This window comes from Arachis stenosperma, chromosome 5, assembly GCF_014773155.1.
Source record: "Arachis stenosperma cultivar V10309 chromosome 5, arast.V10309.gnm1.PFL2, whole genome shotgun sequence".
Lineage (NCBI taxonomy): Eukaryota > Viridiplantae > Streptophyta > Magnoliopsida > Fabales > Fabaceae > Arachis > Arachis stenosperma.
The window spans coordinates 42090071-42108956 of NC_080381.1; the positions used below are offsets into that span (position 1 = coordinate 42090071).

Here is an 18886-nt window from a genome sequence, read left to right on the forward strand (position 1 = left end):
CGCCAGAAACAGGCTACATATGGGCGTTTAATGCCAGAAACAAGCTACAGTGTGGCGTTAAATGCCAGGATTACACTGCAAGGGCGTTTACACACCTAATAGGAGCAGGGATGATAAATTCTTGACTCCTTAGGATCTGTGGACCCTACAGGATCCCCACCTACCCCACATTTCACTCTCTCCCTCCATCTTCTCCATTCTCTTCCTTCCTCCCCTTCATTCTTTCTTCTTTTGCTCGAGGACGAGCAAACATTTTAAGTTTGGTGTGGTAAAAGCATTGATTTTTGTTTTTCCATAACCATTTATGGCACCTAAGGCCGGAGAAACCTCTAGAAAGAGGAAAGGGAAGACAAAAGCTTCCACCTCCGAGTCATGAGAGATGGAGAGATTCATCTCAAGGGTCCATAGCTCAGTAGTAGAGCATTTGACTGCACATCAAGAGAGCCCACTCATGGACCTCAACAAGAGCATGAGGAATTCTCTCATCAATAAATCCTTGAGATACCTCAGGGGATACATTTTCCCCCACACAACTATTGGGAGCAACTAAGGATAGGAGCACCAAAATCACTAGGGATGGAACAACAAAGGCAAGGAATAGACATAGAGGAGCTCAAGAACACCATTTGTCCTTCAAGAAGAAGGCGCCACCATCACTAAGGTGGACTCATTCCTTAACTTTCTTGTTCTTATCTCTCTGTTTTTCGGTTTTTGAGCTTCATGTTTGTCTATGTTTGTGTCTTTATTACATGATCATTAGTGTCTAGTGTCTATGTCTTAAGGATATGAATAATTCCATGAATCCTTCACCTTTCTTAAATGAAAAATGTTTTTTAATACAAAAGAACAAGAAGTACATGAGTTTCGAATTCATCCTTGAATTTAGTTTAATTATATTGATGTGGTGATAATACTTTTTGTTTTCTGAATGAATGCTTAAACAGTGCATATTTTTTATCTTGTTGTTTATGAATGTTAAAATTGTTGGCTTTTGAAAGAATGATGAAAAAGAGAAATGTTATTGATGATCTAAAAAATCATAAAATTGATTCTTGAAGCAAGAAAAAGCAGTGAAGAACAAAGCTTGTGAAAAAAAAAAGAAGTGGCGAAAAAAAATTTAAAGAAAGAAAAAGAAAAAAAGCAAGCAAAAAAAAACTAATAGCCCTTAAAACCAAAAGGCAAGGGTAAAAAAGATCCAAGGCTTTGAGCATCAATGGATAGGAGGGTGCAAGGAAATAAATCTAGGCCTAAGCGGCTAAATCAAGCTGTCTCTAACCATGTGCTTGTGGCATGCAAGTCCAAGTGAAAAGCTTGAGACTGAGTGGTTAAAGTCATGATCCAAAGCAAAAAGAGTGTGCTTAAGAGCTCTGGACACCTCTAACTGGGGACTTTAGCAAAGCTGAGTCACAATCTGAAAAGGTTCACCCAGTCATGTATCTGTGGCATTTATGTATCCGATGGTAATACTGGAAAACAAAGTGCTTAGGGCCACGGCCAAGACTCATAAAAGTAGCTATTTTTAAGAATCAACATACTTAACTAGGAGAATAAATAACACTATCTGAACTCTGAGTTCCTATGGATGCCAATCATTCTAAAACTTCAAAGGATAAAGTGAGATGCCAAACCTGTTCAGAAGCAAAAAGCTACAAGTCCCGCTCATCTAATTAAGACTAATATTCATTGATATTTTGGGATTCATAGTATATTCTCTTCTTTTTATCCTATTTGATTTTCAGTTGCTTGGGGACAAGTAACAATTTAAGTTTGGTGTTGTGATGAACGGATAATTTATACGCTTTTTGGCATTGTTTTTAGGTAATTTTTAGTAAGATCTAGCTACTTTTAGGGATGTTTTTATTAGTTTTTATGCAAAATTCACATTTCTGGACTTTACTATGAGTTTGTGTGTTTTTTGTGATTTCAGGTATTTTCTGGCTGAAATTGAGGGACCTGAGCAAAAATATGATTCAGGCTGAAAAAGGACTGCTGATGCTGTTGGATTCTGACCTCCCTGCACTCAAAATAAATTTTCTGGAGCTACAGAACTCCAAATTGCACAGTCTCAATTGTGTTGGAAATTAGATATCCAGGGCTTTCCAGTAATATATAATAGTCCATACTTCATTCGAGTTTAGATGACACAAACTGGCGTTCAACGCCAGTTCTATGCTGCATTCTAGAGTAAAACGCCAGAAACACGTCACAAACCAGAGTTAAACGCCAAAAACACGTTACAACTTGGCGTTTAACTCCAAGAGAAGCCTCTGCACGTGTAAAGCTCAAGCTCAGCCCAAGCACACACCAAGTGGGCCCCGGAAGTGGATTTCTGCACTAAGACTTATTTCTGTAAACCCTAGTAACTAGTCTAGTATAAATAGGACTTTTTACTATTGTATTTTCATCTTTGGATTATCTTTTAATGCTTTGATCAAGTTTTGGAGGCTGGCCTCTCGGCCATGCCTAGACCTTGTTATTATGTATTTTCAACAGTGGAGTTTCTACACACCATAGATTAAGGTGTGGAGCTCTGCTGTACCTCGAGTATTAATGCAATTACTATTATTTTTCTATTCAATTTAGCTTATTCTTATTCTAAGATATTCGCTGCACTTCAACATGATGAATGTGATGATCCGTGACACTCATCATCATTCTCACCTATGAACGTGTGACTGACAACCACTTTTATTCTACCTTAGATCGAGCGCGTATCTCTTAGCCTCCATTCCGAAAGATCGGAGTCTTCGTGGTATAAGATAGAATTATTGGCGGCCATTCCTAAGATCCGGAAAGTCTAAACCATGTCTGTGGTATTCCGAGTAGGATCTGAGATGGGATAACTGTGACGAGCTTCAAACTCACGAGTGTTGGGCGTAGTGATAGACACAAAAGAATCACTGGATTCTATTCTAACATGATCGAGAACCGACAGATGATTAGCTGTGCGGTGACAGCGCATTTGGACCATTTTCACTGAGAGGATGGGAGGTAGCCATTGACGACGGTAAAACCCGAACATACAGCTTGCCATGGAAAGGAGTATGAAGGATTGGATGAAGGCAGTAGGAAAGCAGAGATTCAAGAGGGATAAAGAATCTCCATACACTTATCTGAAATTCCCACTAATGAAATTCCCACCAATGATAGGAGTGGTTCACAGAATTTAGTGGTAGACCACTTGAGTCGTCTAGAGTACATCAAGGATGACCCCACTCCTATCAATGATGCTTTTCCATTTGATAGGTTGTAGGCAATATTTGAAGTAACCCCTTGATATGCACCTATAGCTAATTATCTAGTTAGTCATACCTTCCCTCCTGATTTTACTAAACATCAAAAGGACAAGCTTAAAAGCAAGTCCAAATATTATATATGGAATGACCCATATTTATGGAGATATGCTGCTGACCAGTAATTAGAAGGTGTGTGCCTCAATCAGAACTCCAGTCAATTTTAGAGGCCTGCCACTCTTCTGAGAGTGGTGGACATTTTGGCCCTCAAAGAACAGCTAGAAAAATATTAGACTGTGGATTCTGGTGGCCCACCCTTTTTAAGGATGCTGTTGCCTTTTATAAATCTTGTTCCACATGCCAAAGATTTGGTAATATATCCAAGAGGGATGAGATGCCCCAACAGCTTATGCTGTTATGTGAAATTTTTGATGTTTGGGGCATTGACTTTATGGGTCCATTTCCAAACTCTAATGGTTTCTCATACATACTGTTGTTGTGGATTATGTTTCTAAATGGGTGAAAGCAATCCTGGCCGCACTGATGATGCTAACATTGTTGTCTCTTTTGTTAGAAATCATATTATCTATCACTTTGGATCACCATGAGCAATCGTGAGTGATCAAGGCACCCACTTTTGTAATAGGAGATTAACAGGCCTTCTAAAGAAACATGGCATCATTCACAAGATAGCAACAGCTTACCACCCCCAGATCAATGGGAAAGCCGAGGTATCTAGCAGAGAGATAAAGCGCATATTGCAGAAGATGGTCAAGCCCCATCGGAAGGACTGGAGCACCAGACTTGTTGATGTACTCTAGGCTTACCGGACAGCATACAAGACACCCATAGGAATGAGTCCATTCCGCCTAGTCTATGGCAAAGCTTGTCACCTTCCAATGGAGGTAGAGCACAAAGCTTTCTGGGCGGTAAGAGAATGCAACATGGGGTTTGAGAAAGCCGGAGCTGAAAGGAAGCTGCAACTACAAGAATTAGAGAACCTTCGCCTAGAAGCTTATGAGAACTCCAGGCTGTACAAAGAGAAGGTGAAGGCTGTGCATGATAAGCACATCAAGAGGAGAGAGTTTAGCCCTGGGGAATTAGTCCTCTTTTACAAATCCAGGTTGCGGCTCATGCCAGGCAAGCTGAGATCAAGATGGGAAGGTCCCTACAGAGTAGAAAAAGCAGAGCCATACGGAGTCTTTCACCTGAACCATCCTTCAAGCTCTAATTTCATCAAAGTCAATGGACATCGTCTGAAGCTGTATCATGGCGAGAAGATGAAGAACAACAAGGAGTTAGAGATCTTCCTCTTGGAAGATCCACCAATAGCAAAAGACTGAGCTTGTGGACCGTTGATGAGCGGATAATTTATACGCTTTTTGGCATTATTTTTAGTATATTTTTAGTATATTTTAGTTAGTTTTTATTATATTTTTATTAGTTTTTATTTAAAATTCACTTTTCTGGACTTTACTATGAGTTTGTGTGTTTTTCTGTGGTTTCAGGTATTTTCTGGCTGAAATTGAGGGACCTGAGCAAAAATCTGATTCAGAGGCTAAAAAGGACTGCAGATGCTGTTGGATTCTGACCTCCCTGCACTCGAAGTGAAATTTCTGGAGCTACAGAAGCCCAATTGGCGCGCTCTCAATTGCTTTAGAAAGTAGACATCCTGGGCTTTCCAGCAATATATGATAGTCTATACTTTGCCCGAGATTTGATGGCCCAAACCGGCGTTTGAAATCAGCTCAAGAATGCCCGGCGTTAAACGCCAGAACTGGCACAAAAGTGGGAGTTAAACGCCAAAACTGGCACAAAAGCTGGCGTTTAACTCCAAGAAAAGTCTCTACACATGAAAGCTTCAATGCTCAGTCCAAGCACACACCAAGTGGGCCCGGAAGTGGATTTTTATGTCATTTACTCATTTCTGTAAACCCTAAGCTACTAGTTTTCCATAAATAAGACCTTTTGCTATTGTATTTTTATCTTGGTTCTTCTGGTTCCCTCTCTGGGGCCGAAGCCAATGATCACCATTATCACTTATGTATTTTCAACGGTGGAGTTTTTACACACCATAGATTAAGGTGTGGAGCTCTGCTGTACCTCGAGTATCAATGCAATTACTATTGTTCTTCTATTCAATTCGGCTTATTCTTGTTCTAAGATATCACTTGTTTCTCAACTTGATGAATGTGATGATCCGTGACACTCATCATCATTCTCACCCATGAACGTGTGCTTGAAACCACCTCCGTTCTACTTTAGATTGAGTGGATATCTCTTGGATCCCTTAATCAGAATCTTCGTGGTATAAGCTAGAATTGATGGCGGCATTCAAGAGAATCTGGAAGGTCTAAACCTTGTCTGTGGTATTCTGAGTAGGATTCAAGGATTGAATGACTGTGACGAGCTTTAAACTCGTGATTGTGGGGCGTTAGTGACAAACGTAAAAGAATCACTGGATTCTATTCCGACATGATCGAGAACCGACAGATGAATAGCCGTGCTGTGACAGAGCGCGTTGAACATTTTCACTGAGAGGACGGGACTGTAGCCACTGACAACGGTGATGCCCAACATACAGCTTGCCATGGAAAGGAGTAAGAAGGATTGGATGAAGACAGTAGGAAAGCAGAGAGACGGAAGGGACAAAGCATCTCCATACGCTTATCTAAAATTCTCACCAATGAATTACATAAGTATCTCTATCTTTATTTTATGTTTTATTTATCTTTTAATCATTAATCCTCCATAACCATTTGAATCCGCCTGACTGAGATTTACAAGATGACCATAGCTTGCTTCATACCAACAATCTCCGTGGGATCGACCCTTACTCGCATAAGGTTTATTACTTGGACGACCCAGTGCACTTGCTGGTTAGTTGTGCGAAGTTGTGATAAAGAGTTGAGATTGCAATTGAGCGTACCATGTTGATGGCGCCATTGATGATCACAATTTCGTGCACCAAGTTTTTGGCGCCGTTGCCGGGGATTGTTTGAGTTTGGACAATTGACGGTTCATCTTGTTGCTTAGATTAGGTAATTTTATTTTATTTTGTTCTTCATAATTTTTAAGAATGAATTCTAGAGTTTCATGATGATCTGTTGAAGTCTGGCTGGCTGTGAAGCCATGTCTAATCTTATTGGACTGAGGTTTCAACTTATCATCACAAGAGCTTGTTGATTTCTACCAATTCTGCTGTTGTGAGTAATGATCTGCTAAGGCTTGGCTGGCCATTGGCCATGTCTAGTGTTTTGGACCGGAGCTTTCTTTGAAAGCTTGGCTGGCTGTGAAGCCATGTCTAATTCCTGGACTGGAGTCTTAGACTAGCATTTCAATGATTCCTGGAATTCTCATTAAGAATTTTGAAACCTTTATTTTACTTCTCCATATAATTTTCGAAAAAATCCAAAAAAATTATAAAATCTTAAAATAAAAAAATATTTTTATGTTTCTTGTTTGAGTCTAGTGCCTAATTTTAAGTTTGGTGTCAATTGCATGTTTCTATTCTTCTTGCATTTTTCGAATTCATTCATGTGTCTTCATTATTCTTCAAGTTGTTCTTGATGATTTACTTGCTCTGATCTTTAAATTCTCTTGTCTTGAGTGTTTTGTTGTTTCTCATATGCATTCTCAATTTGTTAGTGTCAATAGTATACAAACTTCTAAGTTTGGTGTCTTGCATGCATTATTTATTTGATCTTAGTTTCATTTTGATTATTCCTCATTATTAAAAATCCAAAAAATTTTTTTATCTGTGTCTTTTCAAGTCAGTAATACAGAGAATTGAAGATTCAGAACATACAGCAGAGGAATTACACAGAAAAAGCTGGGCATTCAAAATGCCCAGTGAGGAAGGAAAACTGGCGTTTAAATGCCAGCCAGGGTACCTGGCTGGGCGTTTAACGCCCAAAAGGGTAGCATTTTGGGCGTTAAATGATGTGTGGAAAACGATCCAACACAAAACTCACCGGCAAGTGTACCGGGTCGCATCAAGTAATAATAACTCACATGAGTGAGGTCGATCCCACAGGGATTGAAGGATTGAGCAATTTTAGTTTAGTGGGTGGTTTAGTCAAGCGAATCAAGTTTTGGTTGAGTGATTTGTGTTTAACAGAAATTAAATGACAGTAAATGTAAAGGGGGAAGGGAGAAATACAGTAAAATAAAGAACAGAAGAGTAAAAGTGCAGAAACTTAAAGAGCAAGAAAGTAAATGACTGAAACTTAAAGTGCAAGAAACTTAAATTGCAGTAACTTAAATGGCAAGGAAGATAAATTGCTTGAATGTAAAGGGGAATTGAGGAATGGGATTGCAGGATCTAAACAAAGAAGAAGTAAATTGCAGTAAAGAAGATAGCAGAAATGGAATTGGATGCAAACAGAAATTTAAACAGTAGGGAATTTAAAGTGCAGTAAAGGTTCACAGAGGAACCAAAAGTGATCTCAGGATCCCAAGGGCTTAGGTAGCAGAGCCTAAAACCCAATTTCCTTCCCAGATCTGAAGTTACTAAGCAATTGACAGAAAATTAAAGATGAAGCAGTAGAAGAACAGAATTTGGATTGAATTATGCAGAAAATAAAATGCAAAGAGTTTGAATGGGAATTGGGACAGAATTTCCCCAATTTCACACACCCAATACTCAGAAAACAGTAAGTAGAATTGCCCAAGGGAAATGAGGAAGGAGATCAAGCAATTCTCCTTTGATCCTCTTGATGCTCGGACCAATCTCTCAAGAAAGCTCAGAAAGGAAGTTCAAAAATTCAAAATGAAAGCCAAAAATGCAAAGCTCAAAAGTAAAGGTAACTAAAAGTCCTAATTACATCAAACTAAGTCCTATTTATACACTTTCTATTCTTGGATGATGGGATTTGGATGGGCTTTTGGATTGGTGAAGAAATGAATTCAAATCAATTTTTAATTTGAATTTTGGCCCAAAAACCACTCCCAGGAGGCTGCCCTGCCCTTGTGGAGGGCAGGGCAGAAAATTGATGCTTGGTGCTTGGAGTTGGTGCGGCCTTGGTGCTTGTGGTGCAAATTTGTGCGCGTCTGGTAGGAGGTTGGTGCGCCAGAGGCTGCCCTGCCCGCGCCAAGGGCAGGGCAGGAAGGCTGATGCGCGCGCTTGGTGCGCCATGTTTGAGGAGCGCGCGTGCGCGTGTTGTACGCTGATGCGCGGATGCTCCCTGCCCGCGCCAAGGGCAGGGCAGGAATGTGTTGATGCGCCAAGAAGGGGATGTTGCGCGCGGTTGGTGCGCCAGGAAGCAAATTTGGTGCGCCAGCTTTTGAATGCTGCCCTGCCCGCGCCAAGGGCAGGGCAAGGTTGCCATATTGCACGCCTCGGGTTCGACTCTGGGAGGAAGCAAACACGCTAGTTTTTCTTTGGATTTCTTGGCACGCTAGTCACCCTTAGTCCTTGGCTCCCTCATGGTCCCTTGCTCGAGCCTTGTAGCATGCATAATTGACATTTTTATCTTGATTTTTTTTCCTCATGGAGCCCGATCCTGCTCTCCACAAGGGCAGGGCAGAGTTTGCTTCTCTTGGCTCCAAGGCACCATTTTGTGCTCTGCCCTTGGAGTGGGCAGGGCAAGGTTGCCTTGTCTTGGTTTGGTCACTTGATGCTGCCCTTGTGGAGGGCATTCTGCCCTTGTGGAGGGCAAGATTGCTTCCACTATGAGTTCGGCACACTTCTCCCTTGATTCGGCCACGCTTTTCTTTCCTCGGCTACACTTTTTATGCCACGCTTTTTATTTTCTTTTCTTTTCTTCACCTACAATAAACCAAAACAACCACTCAAAGTATCACTAAATTCAAGAGGCTTATAAATCAATTAAAATGCAATTAAAATTAGCTTAAACCTCATGATTTATCATTAATTTCATAGTGGTTGCTTGATTTAGAGAAGTTATGCATTTTCACTCCAAATCACTAACTTAGGATGCAAGAAAGTGCATAAATGCTACCAAAACAAGTGAAATTAGCTTGAAAAATGGGTATATGATGACTTGTCATCACAACACCAAACTTAAACCTTGCTTGTCCCCAAGCAAGCATCAAAACTAAGAGAAAATGGGATGAATAAGAAAATAACATAAATCCTTATTATGCAGATAGCAGAACTTCAATATATGGGGCATTTATGCAGACAATGATACTCATTTATTATTGCTGCTGCATAATACACATTTTGCATCCAAGGTTTGCTAGACTTGCTGTTATAAGACTCTCCTTTTGATCACTCCCTTGCTAACTTCTTTTTGGCTTATAATGCTTTAACAAGCTTATTATTCTTTAAGAGGTTTGGTGTTAAATGTTGCAGCTTAGCCTTTGGCTTCATTTTCTTTTATTTTGCTCAACATCTTTCCACCACAGACACTTAGCTCACTAATTCTTCCTAGGATCATTGATGCCCAGCATCTCTTTGGATCACTAAGTGCTTTGTATCTAAGTTGCTCTTTATTGTGGATTTTCAATTGGCCATCCCAAATCAGTTGATCTAAGTGACCGGGTTTCAAAATACCCCTTAGAATTTACTCATCCAAGCAGATCTCAGTACAAGAACACCACAGGCATTTGTCCTAGGGTCCAAACCATTGGTGTCCAACCTTTATTCTTTGTTTTTCTTGCCATTTTGGCTTTTTCTTTCTTCCTTTTCTTTCTGTTTTTGTTACCAAGGGTGTTTCATTGTTGATAAAGGTCTATATAACAGCAAGCTAACTTACAATTGAATGAGAATGATATTATGCAACACTTATTTCATGAGTTATGCATTTAATCAAACACATGTGCCACCACCAACTTCCATTCATACTCATGCAACATTGGATCTTTCTCTTTTCAATTCAAACCAAACTCTTTTATTTAAGCATATGGGAAACAAAGCAAAATTTAAATCTGAGTGATGGATACAAGCATTATGCAGACTTATCATTTTCACAAACAATTTCACTTGCAACTAGATGAACACTTTAGCAAGGCATATAATGGTTTCCAAATTCAAAATATCACACAGCAGCAAGAGTTAAGTTCAGATACAACCTTTGTAGTTGCAGCCCTTTGATTTTTCTTTCTGCTATGTTCCCTTTGAGTCAAAATGCATAGTGTCTTCAATTATTGATTCATGTCCTGCATAATCCTCAAAGTTGCTTGCTTCTCAAGCCCTTGATCATATGGTTAGTAAGCATAACTGAGTGTGGTTTCAGGATTTGTTTTGGTGTGTGAACACCAAACTTAATTGTTTTGCCACTGTCTCAGATGTACAAAGTTAACCATATTTGAAACCATGTATCCTTGCTAAAGGTTAATGGAATTAAAGCTAGAAAACAATTTAACAGTTGAGTAATGTGGTTGATTGCTTGGAGTTAGAATCATGCAAGAGGTGAGAATGTATTAAATGATATTTTTGGTGGAACACCAAACTTAGAAGTTTTCATTCTTCCTCAATTTGTTTTGGTGTGCAACACCAAACTTAGCTCCTTGCAATCCATACCAATTACTCAACATTTTTTATTGAAGAGCTATGAAAAGAAACTACCTCAGGTTGGGTTGCCTCCCAACAAGCGCTCTTTTATTGTCATTAGCTTGACATCTTCATTTTTTTGCTTCAAGGAGGTTGAAAATCGCAGTGTCTCAGCTTGTCTTTCTTTACTGTGAATTTCCTTCCGGTTCCCTCTTTGATGACCTCTATAGATTCTTGTGGAAGAATCTTAGTTACAATGTAATGCTCAGGTAACTGTGGGGACACCTTCAAAGGTTGAATATTGATCATCACTCGATCCCCTGGTGAAAAATCTCCGGTGAGGATTTTTTTCTTTCCTTTAGTTTTATCCTCTGTTTCTTCTTGATAGAATTCCTTTTTGTGTTTTTCTTGGCTGGTGCTTCCTTTGTCTAGTATTTTCTCATTGTCCTCTATGATCTCTTTCCATCCTTTCTTCTTTGTAACATCCTTGTTATTGGTTGGTTTGCCTTCAATGGTTTTGAAGAAAGTATTTGGTTTCTTCTCACCTATATCTGCAAAGTGCTTTGCCACTTGAGCTATCCGCTCCTCAAGTCTTCTCATTAACATATCTTGGTTCTTTGCTGTCTCCTCTTGATGTTTCATCATTCTCTCCATTAGAATCTCCAGGTTTGTGATTCTCTGAGAGTCTTGTGAGGTTGGTTGGTTATGACATGTTAAAGGTAGGAAGGGTGGGTGTGGTGGAAGCATGTAGTGGTTGTTATTGCTGTAATGATGTTCTTGTTGATTTGTGAAGTTGTGGTTATTACAACTGAAATCCCTTGGTTTGTAGTCTTGGCATTCATTTCTTCTCCAGTTGAAATGAGTCTGGGGGTGTCTGTGTTGTGAATGTTGGTTTTGAATAATGTTGATGGTTGGGTGATGTTGATTGTCTGTGGTCATGGAGTTACCCTGGTGGAAATTTCCTTGTTCTTGACGTTGAGGCTCCCTCATTCTCAGATAAGAATGGGGTCTCCATGGTGGGAATTTGGTAATCTCTGCAGCAGATAGATCCATATTTTGCTGTGGTTGATGATGCATTTGTCTGTTTAAGTCATCTAACACAGTCACCCCTTCGATGTTTATTACTTCTTTTTCTGGGATTGCATTCTGTGATTTCTCAATTGAGTGTTGGTTGTTGACTCCTTTGTCATTGAAATCTGAAATTTCTTGGGTAGTTGTTGTTGCTTTGAGTAACCCATCTGAGAAGTGATCCACTGCTTTTCTTGTTTCTGGAGTGAGTCCTTCATAGAAAGCTCGGAAGCCCACTTTATCAGTTGCTTTCTTGTATCTTTCCCAGGCTTTAAAGAGCGGTTCTTCATCTCCTTGTATGAATAGATGTTCTTCCTTTTTCAGCTGGATGATCTGTCTAGATGGGGTGAATTTGGCCAGAAATTTGATAACCAAATCATCCCAACTAGTGATACTTCCTTGGGGAAAACTTTCAAACCATTGTGTAGCTTTACCCTTTAATGAGAAGGGAAATAGCAGAATCTTGTAAGTGTCTTGATCTGAACCATCGGTTTTGACTGCATTACAAGTCTTTAGAAAAGTGGATATGTGCTGCTGAGGGTCCTCCGACGGATTTCCTTCATAGGAACAATTGTTCTTGATGAGAGTGATGAGTGGTGGCTTCATGTCATGATATCCTTTGTCTGTAAGAACTTGATTTCCTGTGATATGCACACAATCAGGATGACCAAACAGCAACACGCTTGAGAATTAAGTGCAATTATTTGGGATAAAATGTTAGTGGGTTAATAGAGGCAATTTATCAAACAGTTAGTGTGTTAGTAGGAGTTAGAATAACAGAAAAAGAAAAAGTGCTTAATCTAGACCTCCACTTCACTTAATCATTGTCAATCTATTTCAATCCCCGGCAACGGCGCCAAAAACTTGATGTGTGGAAAACGATCCAACACAAAACTCACCGGCAAGTGTACCGGGTCGTATCAAGTAATAATAACTCACATGAGTGAGGTCGATCCCACAGGGATTGAAGGATTGAGCAATTTTAGTTTAGTGGGTGGTTTAGTCAAGCGAATCAAGTTTTGGTTGAGTGATTTGTGTTTAACAGAAATTAAATGACAGTAAATGTAAAGGGGGAAGGGAGAAATACAGTAAAATAAAGAACAGAAGAGTAAAAGTGCAGAAACTTAAAGAGCAAGAAAGTAAATGACTGAAACTTAAAGTGCAAGAAACTTAAATTGCAGTAACTTAAATGGCAAGGAAGATAAATTGCTTGAATGTAAACGGGAATTGAGGAATGGGATTGCAGGATCTAAACAAAGAAGAAGTAAATTGCAGTAAAGAAGATAGCAGAAATGGAATTGGATGCAAACAGAAATTTAAACAGTAGGGAATTTAAAGTGCAGTAAAGGTTCACAGAGGAACCAAAAGTGATCTCAGGATCCCAAGGGCTTAGGTAGCAGAGCCTAAAACCCAATTTCCTTCCCAGATCTGAAGTTACTAAGCAATTGACAGAAAATTAAAGATGAAGCAGTAGAAGAACAGAATTTGGATTGAATTATGCAGAAAATAAAATGCAAAGAGTTTGAATGGGAATTGGGACAGAATTTCCCCAATTTCACACACCCAATACTCAGAAAACAGTAAGTAGAATTGCCCAAGGGAAATGAGGAAGGAGATCAAGCAATTCTCCTTTGATCCTCTTGATGCTCGGACCAATCTCTCAAGAAAGCTCAGAAAGGAAGTTCAAAAATTCAAAATGAAAGCCAAAAATGCAAAGCTCAAAAGTAAAGGTAACTAAAAGTCCTAATTACATCAAACTAAGTCCTATTTATACACTTTCTATTCTTGGATGATGGGATTTGGATGGGCTTTTGGATTGGTGAAGAAATGAATTCAAATCAATTTTTAATTTGAATTTTGGCCCAAAAACCACTCCCAGGAGGCTGCCCTGCCCTTGTGGAGGGCAGGGCAGAAAATTGATGCTTGGTGCTTGGAGTTGGTGCGGCCTTGGTGCTTGTGGTGCAAATTTGTGCGCGTCTGGTAGGAGGTTGGTGCGCCAGAGGCTGCCCTGCCCGCGCCAAGGGCAGGGCAGGAAGGCTGATGCGCGCGCTTGGTGCGCCATGTTTGAGGAGCGCGCGTGCGCGTGTTGTACGCTGATGCGCGGATGCTCCCTGCCCGCGCCAAGGGCAGGGCAGGAATGTGTTGATGCGCCAAGAAGGGGATGTTGCGCGCGGTTGGTGCGCCAGGAAGCAAATTTGGTGCGCCAGCTTTTGAATGCTGCCCTGCCCGCGCCAAGGGCAGGGCAAGGTTGCCATATTGCACGCCTCGGGTTCGACTCTGGGAGGAAGCAAACACGCTAGTTTTTCTTTGGATTTCTTGGCACGCTAGTCACCCTTAGTCCTTGGCTCCCTCATGGTCCCTTGCTCGAGCCTTGTAGCATGCATAATTGACATTTTTATCTTGATTTTTTTCCTCATGGAGCCCGATCCTGCTCTCCACAAGGGCAGGGCAGAGTTTGCTTCTCTTGGCTCCAAGGCACCATTTTGTGCTCTGCCCTTGGAGTGGGCAGGGCAAGGTTGCCTTGTCTTGGTTTGGTCACTTGATGCTGCCCTTGTGGAGGGCATTCTGCCCTTGTGGAGGGCAAGATTGCTTCCACTATGAGTTCGGCACACTTCTCCCTTGATTCGGCCACGCTTTTCTTTCCTCGGCTACACTTTTTATGCCACGCTTTTTATTTTCTTTTCTTTTCTTCACCTACAATAAACCAAAACAACCACTCAAAGTATCACTAAATTCAAGAGGCTTATAAATCAATTAAAATGCAATTAAAATTAGCTTAAACCTCATGATTTATCATTAATTTCATAGTGGTTGCTTGATTTAGAGAAGTTATGCATTTTCACTCCAAATCACTAACTTAGGATGCAAGAAAGTGCATAAATGCTACCAAAACAAGTGAAATTAGCTTGAAAAATGGGTATATGATGACTTGTCATCATTAAATGCCAGAATGGATACCATTTTGGGCGTTTAACGCCAGGATGGCACAAGAGGGAAGATTTTGTTTTTAATTCAGATTTTTTTTCAAATCTCCATAATTTTTCAAAATCAAATCTTTTTCAAATCATATATTTTCGATCATATATTTTCAAAATCAATTTCTTTCCATTTTCAAAAATACTTGCTAACAATTAATGATTTGATTCAACATTTCAAGTATGTTGCCTTTTCTGTTGAGAAAAGGTTTAATGTCTGAATCATATCTTTTAAATTGTTAGCCAAGTCAATAATTTAAAAATCAAATCTTTTTAAATTGTTTTTCAATCATATCTTTTCAATCAAATCTTTTTAAAACCATAACTTTTCAATCATATCTTCTTAATCACATCTTTTTCAAAATAGTTTTCAATCATATCTTTTTTATTTCTACTTTCAAAAATCTTTTTCAAAAATCACTTTATTTCTTTCCCACTTTAATTTTCGAAAATCATGCTTCAATTTTTCAAAATTTCTTTTAATTATTTTAAAATCTTTTACTTTAATTTCAAAAATTCTTCCCCTCGTCTCACATCCTTCTATTTATGGACTAACACTCCTCCTCAATGCACAATTCGAACTCTATCCCTCTTGATAAGTTCGAATTCTTCTACCTCCTCCTTCTATTCTTCTTTTTCTCTGACACCTCAAGGAATCTCTATCCTGTGACATAGAGGATTCCATATTTTCTTGTTCTCTTCTCTTTCATATGAGCAGGAGCAAAGACAAAAGCATTCTTGTTGAGGCTGACCCTGAACCTGAAAGGACCTTGAAGCGAAAGCTAAGAGAAGCTAAAGCACTACTCTCTGTAGAGGACCTAACAGAAATCTTCAAACAAGAAGAAACCATGGCAGCCGAAAACAACAACAATGCCAACAATGCAAGGAAGGTGCTTGGTGACTTTACTGCACCTACTCCCGACTTCTATGGGAGAAGCATCTCAATCCCTGCCATTGGAGCAAACAACTTTGAGCTTAAGCCTCAATTAGTTTCTCTAATGCAACAGAATTGCAAGTTTCATGGACTTCCATTGGAAGATCCTCATCAGTTCTTAGCTGAATTCTTGCAAATCTGTGACACTATCAAGACCAATGGGGTTGACCCTGAGGTCTACAGACTTATGCTATTCCCTTTTGCTGTAAGAGATAGAGCTAGGATATGGTTGGACTCACAACCTAAAGAAAGCCTGAACTCTTGGAAAAAGCTAGTCAATGCCTTCTTGGCAAAGTTCTTTCCACCTCAAAAATTGAGTAAGCTTAGAAGGAAAGTCCAAACCTTCAGACAGAAGGAAGGTGAATCCCTCTATGAAGCTTGGGAAAGATACAAGCAATTGATCAGAAAGTGTCCTTCTGACATGCTTTCTGAATGGAGCATCATAGGTATCTTCTATGATGGTCTGTCTGAACTGTCCAATATGTCATTGGACAGCTCTGCTGGAGGATCTCTTCATCTGAAGAAGACGCCTGCAGAAGCTCAAGAACTCATTGAAATGGTTGCAAATAACCAATTCATGTACACTTCTGAAAGGAATCCTGTGAACAATGGGACGAATCAGAAGAAAGGGGTTCTTGATATTGATACTCTGAATGCCATATTGGCTCAGAACAAAATATTGACTCAGCAAGTCAATATGATTTCTCAAAGTCTGTCTGGAATGCAAGCCGTACCAGGCAGTACTAAGGACGCTTCATCTGAAGAAGAAGCTTATGATCCTGAGAACCCATCAATGGAAGAGGTGAATTACATGGGAGAACCCTATGGCAACACCTATAATCCTTCATGGAGAAATCACCCAAATCTCTCATGGAAGGATCAACAGAGACCTCAACAAGGTTTCAACAACAATAATGGTGGAAGAAACAGGTTTAGCAATGGCACGCCTTTTTCATCATCCTCTCAGCAACAGACAGAGAATTCTAACCAGAGCCACTCTGACTTAGCAATCATGGTCTCTGATCTAATTAAAACCACTCAAAGTTTCATGACTGAAACAAGGTCCTCCATTAGAAACTTGGAGGCACAAGTGGGTCAGCTGAGTAAGAAAGTTACTAAACTCCCTCCTAGTACTCTTCCAAGCAATACAGAAGAGAATCCAAAAGGAGAGTGCAAGGCCATTAACATGACCCACACAGACAAACATGGAGAGGAGGAAGAGGCGGTGATCGCCACTGAGGAAAACCTCAATGGACGTCCACTGGCCTCCAATGAGTTCCCTAATGAGGAACCATGGGAATCTGAGGCCCACACTGAGACCATAGAGATTCTATTGGATTTACTTCTGCCATTCATGAGCTCTGATGAGTATTCTTCCTCTGAAGAGGACAAAGATGTCACTGAAGAGCAAGTTGCTAAATACCTTGGAGCAATCATGAAGCTAAATGACAAGTTGTTTGGTAATGAGACTTGGGAAAATGAACCCCCTTTGCTCATCAAAGAATTGGATGACTTGACCAGGAAGAGATTACCTCAAAAGAGACAAGATCCTGGGAAGTTCTCAATACCTTGTACCATAGGCACCATGACCTTTGAGAAGGCTCTGTGTGACTTAGGGTCAAGCATAAACCTCATGCCTCTCTCTGTAACAGAGAAGCTAGGGATCTTTGAGGTACAAGCTACAAGAATCTCACTAGAGATGGCAGACAATTCAAGAAAACAAGCTTATGGACTTGTAGAGGATATTCTGGTAAAGATTGAAGATCATTACATCCCTGCTGATTTCATAGTCCTAGAGACTGGGAAGTGCATGGATGAATCCATCATCCTTGGCAGATCCTTCCTAGCCACAGCAAAGGCTGTGATTGATGTTGACAGAGGAGAATTGATCATTCAAGTGAATGAAAAATCCTTTGTGTTTAAGGCTCAAGGATATCCCTCTATAACCATGGAGAGGAAGCATGAAGAGCTTCTCTCAAAACAGAGTTAAACAGAGCCCCCACAGTCAAACTCTAAGTTTTGGTGTTGGGAGGCCACAACCGAATTCTAAGTTTGGTGTTAAACCCCCACATTCAAACTCTAAGTTTAGTGTTGGGAGGTTCCAACATTGCTCTGAACATCTGTGAGGCTCCATGAGGGCCCACTGTCAAGCTACTGACATTAAAGAAGCGCTTGTTGGGAGGCAACCCAATGTTATATTTATCTATTTTCCTTTGTTATTTTATGTTTTCTATAGGTTGATGATCATGGGAAATCACAAAAATAATTGAAAAAGCAAAAACAGAATGAAAAACAGAAAGAAAAATAGCACACCCTAGAGAAAAAGCTTGCTGGTGTTTAAACGCCAGTAAGGGCAGCAAATGGGTGTTTAACGCCCAGTCTGGCACCATTCTGGGTGTTTAACGCCAGAAAGGGGCACAAGACTGGCGTTTAACGCCAGAAAGGGGCACCAGACTGGCGTTAAACGCCAGAAATGGGCAGCAACCTGGCGTTTAATGCCAGGATTGGCAGAAAAGGCATTTTTGCACGCCACTTGGTGCAGGGATGAGTTATCCTTGACACCTCAAGATCTGTGGACCCCACAGGATCCCTACCTACCCCACCACTCTCTCTCTTCTTCACACATTCACCAATCACCTCAACACCTCTTCCCCAAAAATCCCTCACCTATCAAATCCCACCATTCTCTTCACCACTCACATCCATCCTTCATAAAACCCCACCTACCTCACCATTCAAATTCAAACCACTTACCCTCCCAAACCCACCCATAATGGCCGAAACCTACACCCTCTCTCCACTCCTATATAAACCCATCTTCACTCCTTCATTTTCACACAACCTAAACACTACTCCTCCCCCTTGGCCGAAAAATAAAGCCCCCCTCCATCTCCTCTATTTCTTCTTCTTCTACTCTCTTCTTTCTTCTTTTGCTCGAGGACGAGCAAACCTTCTAAGTTTGGTGTGGTAAAAGCGTTGTTTTTTGTTTTTCTATAACCATTTATGGCATCTAAGGCCAGAGAAATCTCTAGAAAGAGGAAAGGGAAGGCAAAAGCTTCCACCTCCAAGTCATGGGAGATGGAGAGATTCATCTCAAGGGTGCATCAAGACCACTTTTATGAAGTTGTGGCCAAGAAGAAGGTGATCCCCAAGGTCCCTTTCAAACTCAAAAAGGGTCAACTTTGATCAAAGGTTAGACCAAGTCCTCATGGATATC

General features: G+C 40.3%; 1 protein-coding gene and 1 non-coding gene across 2 annotated transcripts; one reads left to right on the plus strand and one right to left on the minus strand.

The window, feature by feature from the left end:
• The first annotated feature begins 4177 nt into the window (after positions 1 to 4177).
• On the plus strand, positions 4178 to 4576 carry LOC130980737 (uncharacterized). Its single transcript, XM_057904387.1, has one exon. The coding sequence runs from the start codon at positions 4178 to 4180 to the stop codon at positions 4574 to 4576; it is 399 nt and encodes a 132-aa protein (XP_057760370.1).
• Positions 4577 to 15988: 11412 nt separating this feature from the next.
• Positions 15989 to 16096, minus strand: LOC130984681 (small nucleolar RNA R71). Its single transcript, XR_009088598.1, has one exon. It is a non-coding gene; the product is annotated as a small nucleolar RNA R71 (small nucleolar RNA).
• Positions 16097 to 18886: the final 2790 nt, after the last annotated feature.

Bases quoted from the DNA above. Each gene is read 5' to 3' on its own strand.
- LOC130980737 (XM_057904387.1), top strand. From the start codon at position 4,178: ATGGGGTTTGAGAAAGCCGGAGCTGAAAGGAAGCTGCAACTACAAGAA.